The 12,051-nt window shown below is 37.5% G+C and overlaps 2 protein-coding genes across 2 annotated transcripts; one reads left to right on the top strand and one right to left on the bottom strand.

Annotated features, from left to right (window-relative positions):
* Nucleotides 1-1,012: 1,012 nt before the first annotated feature.
* LOC146161495 (uncharacterized) lies at nucleotides 1,013-9,514 on the top strand. Its single transcript, XM_083384405.1, has 11 exons — nucleotides 1,013-1,486; nucleotides 3,282-3,346; nucleotides 3,768-3,935; nucleotides 4,366-4,533; nucleotides 5,058-5,214; nucleotides 6,038-6,152; nucleotides 6,625-6,765; nucleotides 7,162-7,323; nucleotides 8,638-8,697; nucleotides 8,768-8,851; nucleotides 9,379-9,514. Exons 1-11 carry the CDS (start codon nucleotides 1,333-1,335, stop codon nucleotides 9,425-9,427), a joined length of 1,323 nt encoding a protein of 440 aa, XP_083240531.1. The 5' UTR covers nucleotides 1,013-1,332; the 3' UTR covers nucleotides 9,428-9,514.
* Nucleotides 9,515-9,582: 68 nt separating this feature from the next.
* Nucleotides 9,583-11,808, bottom strand: LOC146161494 (tetratricopeptide repeat protein 36-like). Its single transcript, XM_083384406.1, has 4 exons — nucleotides 11,563-11,808; nucleotides 11,075-11,275; nucleotides 10,538-10,710; nucleotides 9,583-10,082 (listed from the first exon to the last, which is right to left on the bottom strand). Exons 1-4 carry the CDS (start codon nucleotides 11,672-11,674, stop codon nucleotides 9,990-9,992), a joined length of 579 nt encoding a protein of 192 aa, XP_083240532.1. The 5' UTR covers nucleotides 11,675-11,808; the 3' UTR covers nucleotides 9,583-9,989.
* Nucleotides 11,809-12,051: the final 243 nt, after the last annotated feature.

Genomic DNA, 12,051 nt, shown 5'->3' with positions numbered 1-12,051 from the left:
ACTTTGCCATTTTTTGCGAAAGAAAACTGCATTTCCAACCGAAGTATTCAGGAAATTGACAAACTTTTGTGTCACAATTAGGCGGTATTTTTAATAACTAATGTCTAAATTCAGCACAGCCATCAACAGCTGTGTCGAAAAACGTAATCCAGTGGTTCCCAACGTTTTTTTAGTCGTGGACCTTTTTTAAAATATTACAACTAGCCCCAAGTTATTCGGACTGACCCTTCCTAAGAGAGCAAAGCCACGACGATATTGAAAAAAAAGAGCAGGCCATAATTATAATAATTTATTCAAAGATAAAAAATAATGTAACATAAAACGTTTCTTTCAACAACTTTTACCTTAAATTGCTATCAGTTTTAAGTCTAGAACTAGACCCTCTGTGACCTGAACCACTGCTTGGGAACCACGGGTATACGTAGTGTATACTGGTCCTATAATAAGCCCATTACTTATAACAACACGACCGAACTCGACATTGGCCTTGATATCGACATAGCAATGGCTGTTGTTTTCTTACTACTTCTTTTGTGTGTAAAATAATTCCCCCCTGAACGCCGTTCGTCGCAAAAAGAGTCTTTGCGTCGCGATCCTGTCATTTTACACTTCTCCAAACACACGGGTGCCGTCGTTACAGTATTCTCCGCTTCACTGCCCGCGCTTGTATTTACCGAACCGCGCGCTCTCCTACTCGGCCGCCATCTTTGTTTCCCATTCTCTGTTCTGTCGCACAACAACAGAAGCGGGAAGAGAAAAAATGCGCGTCCCGAAAAAATACAGCGAACGTGAATATTTACGCTTCTGTGTGATCCATTTCGGCGCGGAAAGTTTTGAGTCAAAGTAAGCAGGATAAGCCCAAGTCGTCGCCTTGTGTGCGGCGTACCCTGTTTCCATAGCAACGCTGTGCGATATTGACACACACGTCACACCACGTGACGCAGAGTCAATACGCGTCCACAATCGGGCGCTTTTCGGCGGCTGATAGCTTATTCAGTCAAGGTGGCAGGCAGATTGCAGCTGTGACGCGCTATTTTCGCCTCGAGTGTGCGATCTAATCAGAGCTGATGTTTAAAGGGCCCTTGAAACGATATTCGTCGGCCCTTTAAAGAACAAACACGATCCAGTGTGTGTCGCAGTGCTTTGATGCGACGCCGGAATATTGTTCACCCTGTAATTCGACGCCAGACGTCGACATATTAGATACATCGAGAGTTGTAACGATTTTGTCGCCTTCGCTTAGCCCGGTGTAGGGTTACCTTTGATTTGCGAGCTTAAACAGCTGAATTCCTGGCAAGGCATCTGGGCGCGGAAATAGGCGGGCGCAGAACCATGGATCCCAGCGACAGAGACTCTCGGAAATCGTCTTCTGAAGACGAAGGAGTAGAACAGGTGAAAAGCGAGGGGCGGGCCAGCAAAGCTTCAGGATACTCGTCCGACAGCAGCATCTCGTCCAAGTCGTCGACGTCTTCTTCGAGTTCTTCTGGTAAGCTTGACATTGCGTTTGTTCAGCGGCAAAAATTGCAACGAAAATGTTTTAAACTTGTTACTATTTAATGCTGCTAGTCCTAAACTTATTGTTTTAAGCGCGAAACTACAGCACCTAAAACGAAACCTATGGCAGACAAACTGTGGCATATGTAGCAAATTACGCCAAACCGTAATAGTAATAATTAACCTAACTTAATGTATTTCGGAGCATAATGGTTGGAACAATTAGTTAGACATCAGTCCCGTTAAAGTAGGTAACGTTTTGAATAACTCTATTAATTTTATCATGATGTCGAAAATAACTATTCGACACGTTTAAAATGTTACCTACTTCTATAATCTATGGGCTTTGGTATTCCTATTATTAATGTATTGTTATTGGTGTCATAAATATTGCTGCTAAACTTGTGAAAAGCCAATACACTACTAGTGTTCGTGGTGTGCGATTATACTTATGATGTGTTTATACAACGCATATGTATAACCATGCCACCCACCGCGATTGGTCAAACATAGCGAAGGCGGCCTGTTTGGGTAGGCAATAGCAATGTAAAGGTACATAAGCAATTAATATATTGCCATTTGGACTCAATCCTGCACGGAAAAGATTCAGGAGAGTAATATTATTTTACCATACGATTACCTTTAATGGCAGCTTGTGTAGAATTATCTGGGCTACTAAAGTCGACTCTTTCGATTACAAGAGGTTTAAATAATTTTAGAAAATATTCTGATACGATGAACCCAACATTTTTTCTGTTGAAATGCAACGTGTGATATGAACTTTTTCTTAACAGTTTCTTGACACAGTAGAACGATTTTTTCGTTTTTTGGGATCGCACATGGATGGTCCTTGCATGTAGGCCTACGGCAGAATTAGTATACAAAAAACAAAGACACCTATTTTAAGTTCGTCGCCAAAAATTATTCCCCTTTTTTATATAAATTCGGACACGTATATAATTCTAAACAGCTACGTGTGTCATCGCAGCTCTGGACATCCTTGATCACCAAATGTCTAAACTAAAGGCTGCGTTTGGTTTGAAAGAAAAATATATTTTAAAAGCGGAGCGATGTGTTGGCGAATCTTTAATGTCTTGTAGAACCTATTGGAGTAGCATAAATTTTCTCAAATGCGTTAGCTCTAAATAGTGTAATCTTAAAGGAAACAAAACAATTTTTTTTTTCAATTAGCCATTCCCAAGAATTACTGTTAAAGATATATTTTTTCGTATTTGCTACAAGTGTGTATTTGAAAAATCGTGAAAAATGCCGTTTGGAATTGCTGGTGTCAACAAATCGCTACATATATGCGGCGTAAATCGATTTAACATCCGAGCATGTTCAATTCATTAAATGACACAGCCGTAAACGCATCTCGAAATCCGTGTCGCTGTTGTAATTGTCGATTTGACGACGTAGAAAAGCCGAAAAAAAAAACTTAACGAGGCCGTGTCAGCGGACAATACGCGAGCGTACCGCCCCTGAACCAGCACCCCCGAGTTAAACGCCCCCCTAACGCGGTGACAGCGGCATTTCACCTCGTACAGTGTAGCAGGGGCTCGAATGCCTTCGCGTGTTTGGACAGCGAGCGCTGACAATGGGCCCCGTGTTGTTACAGACATCGAGCGGGCCGCGCTGGGCGATTCCTGGCCCGAAACAGGAGACCGCGGTGCGCCTTCCTCCAAAACGCGCGCGTTTTACGATGTAGGCTGCTGTAGTTCGCGTTGTTGTGGTGCCCTAAGGAGGTTGGAACTTAACGCAAAACTGTTGGCTGCGCTTTTTGGCAGGTTCGGACCGTAGCAAGAGACGTGGCAGCCGGAATTCTGCGAGAAGTTCAAGGCCGAACACTCCGGTAAGGGTTTTTCGCTTTTTTGATAATATCCAGCAGTGCTGTTGCGGGTTTAAAGTGCTTTCACCTGCCTTTTATACACTGTGCCCATGACTGACGTTTAATATTGGGATGTAAATATTCCCAGGAAAGCTCTATAGTCACGTTCAGCATAGCAACAGCAAGTTTTTGTTATATTTGCCTTCTATTCAAGTGACTTGTCCACAACATGTCTAAATATACTGGCATTGTCTGGAATAGCTTAGTTGTATAAATCCTTGTGACCATTGGATAATATTTTAATTGTTTCAAATACTAAGCATTTTGAAATGTGTATATTTGGGGTAAAATCTCCTCAAAATATATGACATTCGTAAAGTTAAGCAAAGAAAGCAAGTAGGCCTAACATCCAAATTGTATCATGAAAAACTTTTTTATATCAAAGCCAAAGGCTGAATCCACCTCCCGTTCAAGTTTGGCATCAGAAAAGCCAGCAGAAGAACCAACTAAAGTAACAACCAGACGTTTGTCGGTATCAAGCACGCATTCTCATTCTTCACAAGAAAAACTCACGAAAATAGTACAACAAGAAAAACAGCCTGAAAAAAAGCAGGTTTGGCAAAACCAATAAATTACGTATTTTTTACACTTTTATCACAGGGAACTGAGGTTGTTATTTGTTTCGCAGTATCCCGGATCTACTTTTTATATTTTAGACTTAAAGAACATAACCCTATATTTGTAACTCCTGGCAAACATTATCTGAGATTGCATCCTGGCGTATAAGGAGAATGATATAATAATAAGTTAAATCAATTGGTTTAGTTCCCTAATCAAATTATTGTTGAAACTGAAGTTTCAAAATCTGTACATACTTTTAATATTTTAACGCTTGCCTACCATGCGTGAAGTAGGCCATCCGGCATTTTCCTATAACCACAATTTACTTATACGTTGCCGATGTCAGCTGTTTGAAAGCAATTATTGTTCAACTAAAACTTAATATTTAGTGGTCCAAAATGGTTTGTTTGCCTTCTCTGCAGACATCTTCACGTCGGTCTTCCACCAGTAGCACCAGCAGCAAAACATCCAGCTCCAGTTCCGACTCGGAGCCAGAGATAAAGCGGGTGTCGACCACTTCGCAGTCCAGCAGCAAATCCACCACTGGCACTGCACCCGCCGTGCCGAAAGTCAAAGTTATGGAGCCAAAAGTCAGTTTACTGGCAGCAAGAAAAGTTTACCTATGATAAAATATTCATTGGTTGAATACAACATCTATAAGCACGTATAAAAAATCAATTATAAAGTAGACAAACTCGAGTAAAAGTGTATATTGACTACTGTTCGCACTACGATGTTTTTTAAGGTAAAAATAAAATAAATCAAAATACACCTAATGTCTTTATTTGTACACTAGCCTGATAATACCGAAAAGCATCGTTATTCCAAAGCTAATATTATAAAACAATTTTGGAGCATAAACTCTGTAGGTTATAGTTGAATGAAAATCAAAGCCTATCGAGAAGTAGGTTTTGATATTGAAAAGGAACAAATAATTATTCATAACGTTCACAAAATACTAACTAATTCTGTGTGGGCTTTGATATTTATTCTACGTCTAATAACATGCTTCATCTTAAAGTACCACATGTTCTTTAACGTCACATAGTTTGCTTTGGTAGACTGCACTAAGTTTACTTTTCGTTGGATTCTTTATTACGTTTTATTTCCGTAGGCTCCTTCCATCCGTTCGGCATCATCTGTTTCATCATCTAGCAGTTCCAGCAGTAATTCTGACTCAGATAAGGCGGCAAAGCGGATCCCTTCACCACTTCCGGTAAAAGCTCACCTGGACGAGGATTCAAAGTCGCAGAAGAAAGTTCAAATCGCAGGTATATTCTCGCGCTACTGTTTTTGATTGAAATATATAGCAAACGAAACAACGCAAAATGGAACATGCGTGTATAAAATTTAGAATACAAATTTAAAGCTATAAGTATATAAATATAGGCCTACTCGATTTCTAGTTGACTAACCACCGTGTCCCAGATACACTTTTCATTTTTAATATCCCATAGTCACGCATTATTGCATCGATGAATGTGACGCACTATTAGTAAAATTTAACTTCTTTTAGGTTTTTATGATTGAATTGTCAACAACTTTTCCCGATCAGATGCCCAATAAAACGCACAGTGTTTTATTGGCCATTAATCTGTTTAGATTACCAATTCATCCAACTATGCCTTTAGCGTTCCTTTATGAAATATTTTATTCATTAGTTGCACAAATCAAGTCAAGTCCAAGTCATTATCAGAACAAGTCAACTGTAAGTCAAGTATTGACTTAACAATGAAACATTAAACAATTAAAATAGGTAATCTCGCCCGATTATGAGCAAAATCCCAAGTGGAAATAACAAAAATGCAACTGGAAGCAAATCGTTTGATGTTCGAAAATTGAGATAAATAAACCCAACATTATAAAACAATTGTTTAATAAAAACTCTTTATTTCAATCCAATTCATTAGAGTTAGACTCAATGCCTTTCGTCCAAGTTAATCATTTGCCAGAAAATGAAGTCAAGTCAAGGCGTTTTGCCCAACAAACTTTAGTCACGCCATTCGAAAACAGTGACATGTACGACACTGGTCGTTGGTAAAAAATTAACCTAAAGGACAAAATATTTTTCCTACAATTCTGTTGTATTCACAGAAGAGACTTCCGAAAGACCTAAAGCAGCCCATCCTAGAAGCGGGCATGTTGCTAGGCAATCGAAGGAAAACGACCCGAGGCCCGTCAGCACTGAACTCATTATAATGAAAGTCAGGTAGAAAAAAGTGTATTGCAAAAAACAAAAAAAATACTCCCTAAAACGATTTCTAGGTACAAAATAACAAATGAAACATTTATCATGAAGTTGAAGCTTGACAATTGGATAACAACAAACTGCTTAATAGTTTATTTAACTTTTATTGGAGGTTTTTCTGTTGGTATGTGTTCACTGATATAAACATGAACTAACATCATTAACGAAGGTATAGTTAGTCAAACAAGCATATAGTAATGATAAAGTTGTTATTCTTACGCTTTATATAGTAATAATAACTGTTATTCTTACGCTTTACAAAATGACTGACGATTGCAGATAGCCATTCTCTAGTTGAACCCAGACAACTGATACTATACACAGCTTTTTGTGTTTTTTTATGGAATGTAAAACACCAAGGCAGGGCAACTAAATTCATCATTAGCGGGATTATATGTAATATAATAAGCTCATATGTCGCAAAATATTGCAGAAAACCTAAATCAGCTCCCGCACGCTCCCGCCACCTAATGGCCGAAAGCTCAGAGCTTGTCTTCCTGAAAAAAGAGTGCGATCGACTGGAGAAAAGACTGAAGAAGACTGCAAGTGTGACGCTTACCAAACGACCCAAAGTGTGAGTTGGCCAACAAACCATATGCACCTGCATTTCATTGATAAACAAACCAAAAGCGTTTTGATTAATGTTAGAAAAAACGTATTTTCGAAGACTTTGCCTGGCCCGACTAAAACGTTTACATGAATGGGAAAATTTGCTTGACGGGAGATTTATAAATTGTGTGTATGCTTAAATGGCAAAAAAGCCAAACATTTTTTTATCGTTTTAAACTACCAATTACCCATACTTCAAAGATTCACCAAGTGTTGTTTTAAAATAAACTGATAAGAGCTGTATAGGTCATAATTTATTTCCAATATAGGCTCTTCACAATGTAAGAATTCCATAATGTTTAATGCCAAGCATATGTATTGTCGAAGCTCCAACAGTGATTGTGCTTATATTTTGAAATAGACGCCCATACACCCCCTTCACTTGGAACAGCCTAGCTCCGTACTACAACACGGATACACTCCGCTATCTGCTTGAGATGCCAGTTGCGGTTCGAAAAGGCTACGCAACCAGACCGACGGCTAGTGGCATGGTGGACCCCGAAATATCGTGGAAAATGGACCAGTAAGTGAATTTATAAAGTGAACATAAAATTGCGTTGTAAATGTTTGGCTCATAAGCGAGGCTTAAGTAAGCAATCCACTTACTTAGCGATTGTAGGAAGGGCCTATGGCAGAAGGCTTAGGGCGCAAGGATTGTAGAAACTAACATAGGTGCATGATAATTGTACGAATTCTAAAGATTTTACCCTAAAAAAAAAAAAAAAAAAAAAAAAAATATATATATTTGCAACTCAAAAAACTGTTATAACGTTGCAAAAATACGTTCAGAATGACTGACACTGACTTAAAAACACATTTTAAACATCAAGGAAAAGAACTAGGCTTACGTTATCTTCTACGGAAGGCCGTTTCTTATATGTTTTTAACAAAAGACTTAATAAATAGATACCAAATACGCTACTCTAAAATTAATGAAAAACCGGTAATAAGAAATGTACATCACTTATAGGCAACGGTGTGCTATTCACGTAGGCGTAGCACAAAAGAGGAAACTATCGAATAAGACGATTGTGACGACATCTGTACTTAAACTAGACTGAGCCTTTCACTGAATGCAAGAGAATAGCTTTATTCTCTGATAATAATACTTATACTCGGTCGGTAATGATAGGGTTAAAAGGTACGAGCGGTGCCGAGTGCGGCTGTGGACACTTTGTCACAAATTTCACCATCCAGGTAAAAGAAACGGCTGGTTATTTTAGAGAAAATATTTTCGAATAAGTCCTTCAGGAAAACATGGCCTAGTGACCCCTACAGGGTACTGATCCCTTATAACTGTAGTGTGTAATGAGCGGTTATCCAACCTTTGTTGGGTACGTAACTTTTGCCGAGCCACTATTCGGGGATACAATTAACGAGTTTAAAATACAAAATGCGCGAAATGTAATTTTACTTTAGTCGCCACTTTTCTTGTCATATGTTGTTTACAAATTTTACACAAAAAATCAGGGATCTTAAACTTGGGTTCGTTGACGCCCCTTGTGGGTATGTGGACAGTTTTTAGGAGGCTCATGAATGCATAATTGATCTTTTAGTGTACAACTTGAAAAGTATAATGTTTTATTTAAACGAAAGTATTGTTTTCATCTCTTGATTGTAGGCCTACTTAAAATCCATTTCCCTTTCACATTTGTTGGACTGAAAACAGTAGGTTTCTTTGAAAGCTACTGGGTTTAACGCGTAAATTAATGACATCATCTCTAAAAAATTCATGAGTAGGCCTGCTCCGCGTGTAACGGTGACCAGTTTAAGAAGCTTGTCTTCTACTGTTCAAACTAGCATATATTGTAGAAGATGTAAAATTTAATGTTTTCAGTTGTCTTTCTCCGGTGACACCTTCAAGACCAGAGTTGTATCGACAGCATTACGCACGCAGGTAAGTCACGCAATTTTATAACACACTGCAGTTGAATCGTTTATTTTTAATATTCCCTTTTTCAAAACAGGACGCAGTCTGCTATGCCTCGTCTGACGTCAGATTACAACAGCCCTCTACGGGGACAGAGGCTGCCAAGGGTTAATGATTCCCGGTGAGAATTTTTGTTGTCCTCGTATGATGAGTATTGCGTTAGTGACAAAACGGTTTTAATTTGCTCGTGAAAAAGCACGTTCCGAGCCGAGTAGAAAGTTGACGAAATAATTGTTTGGTAAAATTATTTTAGAAAAAAATGTTTCCATTTGGGATGCGTCTCTACTGTGTGAGCGATTCGTGTTGGACTCGACACGGCATTGGTGCTGGCCAAAATATTTCTATAGGAATACAGTAAAAAAAGCGTACAGTACGTTGTGTGACAAATTTGGAAGAACTCGCCTTAAAATTGTTGCAAAACGAGAGAGAGTGCTTTCTGGGACTCAGGTTTTCTATTTTTTAGCTAACAGTGATTTCTGGAAATAAATTTTGTAGCTGGGGGAAGATTTGACACGTGGCCAACACAGGTTGATACAGACATTAATATCTTGGGACTTAAACATATAATGATGTATTGCGTGCGGCTGTGCGTAGATAATACAGTTTTTAAATTTCAAACAAAAATTGAGTTCTCTATTTTACCTGCAGGAAAGGCCGTGGATCGCGACCAGGAAGTTTAAGGTCGTACAATGCTTGAATAAAACTACCGTTAAAGCTTTCTTTCACGTGATGCACTTCTTGTAGTTATCGCTTTTTCGCAAATAAATTGTATTGTACTAATGTAGTGGTATGCTGGAAAGTCTATACACGCTGGTGTAAATTCTCTACAAAGCCATCAAAGTTTTTTTTGTGGATTGCGCGGTATATTTAAGGCAAATTGACGTACACGACGCAATAATACTTTTAACACAGTGGCGAAATTGCATTTCCGTGAATCATTAAGGTTTAATAAACAAAATCTAAGAACATTAAACGACTTGTACCGCTTTTACGCAAACCAACTATATCAACAAAGAAAAACAAGAAATACATGTATTTATGTATATAGTAAAAGGTAAAACATTTCCCATGTTAAAATTTTCTTTTTTGCAATCAAGATCAGACACTTCTAACAATCCAACTAAAAAAAGTAAAAAGTGTGTTAAAAGGTATAACACTGTAAAACATACATAAAATTGAATCATAAATTACTAAAAATATACATGATAGGGCAAACCAGGGCAAACACAGTTTTCAGCAGTTTAAGATTTGCAGACATGTTAATTTTCCTCGGTCTGTCCAGTCTTCAGGCCTTGCATAACTTTGCCCAACATTTGGTTGCACAATGCTGCATATGGGTTCGACTCAACCAACTAAAATGAAAAAATTGGATAAAATATTAAAAAAAATTACATTTTTGCTAAAACAGTAAAATTCAGCCATTATTGGACACAATGATACATTGACACATCTCACAATGTCACAGCCTTGTGCAAGGTAAACCCCTTGATAAAGGATGTCATTAAGCCATTTTGATTGAATTGACCAAGCAGGGATATATAAAACAATTACAGTAATACAGTTGTTATATGTGTATTTAAAAGTCTTAACCAAAGGCTTTTCATTTCCAGCATTAAAATTGTTTATTCTGAAAATATTAAAGTCAGATAATTACAATTAAAATGATTTGAAATGTTTTATAACTGGTCAATGCACAGATTACTCTTATCAGCCAAAACTAAAAAAAGTTAATTACAAAAAACTTAACAGACAATTATACATTAAAACACACAAACAACAACTGAAATACAAAGCTTAACAAACTTACCTCCTGCTTTGCAAACTTGCTGCCCAACTTAGCAGCCTGTTTAAAGTCCTGCTCTGCAGCTGTTTTATCTCCGCTTAGTTTGAAGAGCAGACCTCTTTGGGTGAAAGCAAGACTGGCAACCTTGCCCTGTCCTTGAGTCAAATTAATGACGGTGTCTAAATCTGCAATAGCACCTGGCAAACAGATTGAGGAATGGGTTTTTAAAAGTTTTATGTTTACAAGGTGCATGTATGTTGTTAAAAAAAAGTAATATTATGTGAAAAACAACGATCTGATGTTGGAAAAATAAATATTTCGTAAAGTTTTTTTTAGAAAAAAAACTATTTTATCTAAGAGATTACATTGGCACATAACCGGCCTTGGCGCTGTTCCAAAATATTTCTATATGGATACACTGAAAAAGGGCATACCATATGTTGTGTAACAAATTTAGAAGAATCCGTCAGTAAAATTTTTGTTAAGACAGTGCTTTCTGGAACTCAGGGTTTCTAATATTTTACAAAATACATAATACAAAGTTAGATGTCAGATATTTACCTTCCATGTCCCCACTTATCCTCTTTGCCTGGGCCCTATTGTTGTAGGCAGATGCACGTTGAGGCAATATGGCAATTGCTTGGTTGAAGCAGTTCATGGCATTGGTGATATTCCCGGTTTCAGCAAAAGTAACACCTTCCTTCTCAAGACGTTTTACTTCAGTCAAGCTTGCTTCGTCAAAAGTCGAATCAACAGTTTCATCTAAAAATTGCAAAAAAAAAGAGTTGTTCAAAACATTTTTTTACAGGCACCTTCCGCATGCTAAAATTATGTATACAACAACACAAAGCTTTTATTCCTCGTTTGATTTATATTACTTTCTCCAGTTGTACTTAAACATTTTCTCATTTTTGGCAATGGTACATAACATACTCTTTTTTTCTAAAATTGCAAGTTAGTCATGGTCTTGTAAGTTGCCTAGTATATTAGTAATACCCTTGCCAAAAAGTGAAATATTTTGATGCATAAAAATAATAGATACAAATTACCGTGCTCCAGGCTAGCTGCTGCATCGTCATCGCCATCCAAGGGAATATTTGGGTTGATTATCATTTGTAACACTTGCTTGTCGTTTTTGCTGATCACAGAGTCCATACTCATGATTTAGACTTATCAAATGGGGTAAAGTTTACTAAAACACGTATGACACATGTGTTTAATTAGGAATTGTTATATTTAGATATTTCTGAATTGTTTTTTTGCAATACTCTATGACTGAACTGTTGCTGCCTTAACTAAATGTCATCAGGTGAATCGTGAATATTTAATGAAAACATAGAATACTACCTTTGAGATATTAGTTAATAAAAATTATTCTTAACATTTAAACAAAATTCTCAAACTAAAACTATCAAATTAAACAAAATATGTCAATGTTTGTCAAGTTTGACTGCTACAACATACGAAAAACAACAAACACGGAACAATGCATTTTAAATTAGGGAATTTCCCGGGACTACACGAATTGTAAAAAAAAA

Source organism: Ascidiella aspersa, chromosome 3, assembly GCF_963924565.1.
Source record: "Ascidiella aspersa chromosome 3, kaAscAspe10.2, whole genome shotgun sequence".
Classification (NCBI taxonomy): domain Eukaryota; kingdom Metazoa; phylum Chordata; class Ascidiacea; order Phlebobranchia; family Ascidiidae; genus Ascidiella; species Ascidiella aspersa.
Note: the sequence above shows the minus strand (reverse complement) of the source record. Positions and strands in the feature narration are given on the sequence as shown.

What these genes read in the sequence shown, in the direction of transcription:
- LOC146161494 (XM_083384406.1), bottom strand. Translation starts at nt 11,674, where the DNA reads ATGAGTATGGACTCTGTGATCAGCAAAAACGACAAGCAAGTGTTACAA. An exon ending in AGCAGCTAGCCTGGAGCACG is followed by an intron (nt 11,276 to 11,562) that starts GTAATTTGTATC and finishes TGCAATTTTTAG; the next exon opens with ATGAAACTGTTGATTCGACT. An exon ending in GATAAGTGGGGACATGGAAG is followed by an intron (nt 10,711 to 11,074) that starts GTAAATATCTGA and finishes TCTGTTTGCCAG; the next exon opens with GTGCTATTGCAGATTTAGAC.
- LOC146161495 (XM_083384405.1), top strand. Translation starts at nt 1,333, where the DNA reads ATGGATCCCAGCGACAGAGACTCTCGGAAATCGTCTTCTGAAGACGAA. An exon ending in CTTACCAAACGACCCAAAGT is followed by an intron (nt 6,766 to 7,161) that starts GTGAGTTGGCCA and finishes ATTTTGAAATAG; the next exon opens with ACGCCCATACACCCCCTTCA. An exon ending in ATATCGTGGAAAATGGACCA is followed by an intron (nt 7,324 to 8,637) that starts GTAAGTGAATTT and finishes TAATGTTTTCAG; the next exon opens with TTGTCTTTCTCCGGTGACAC.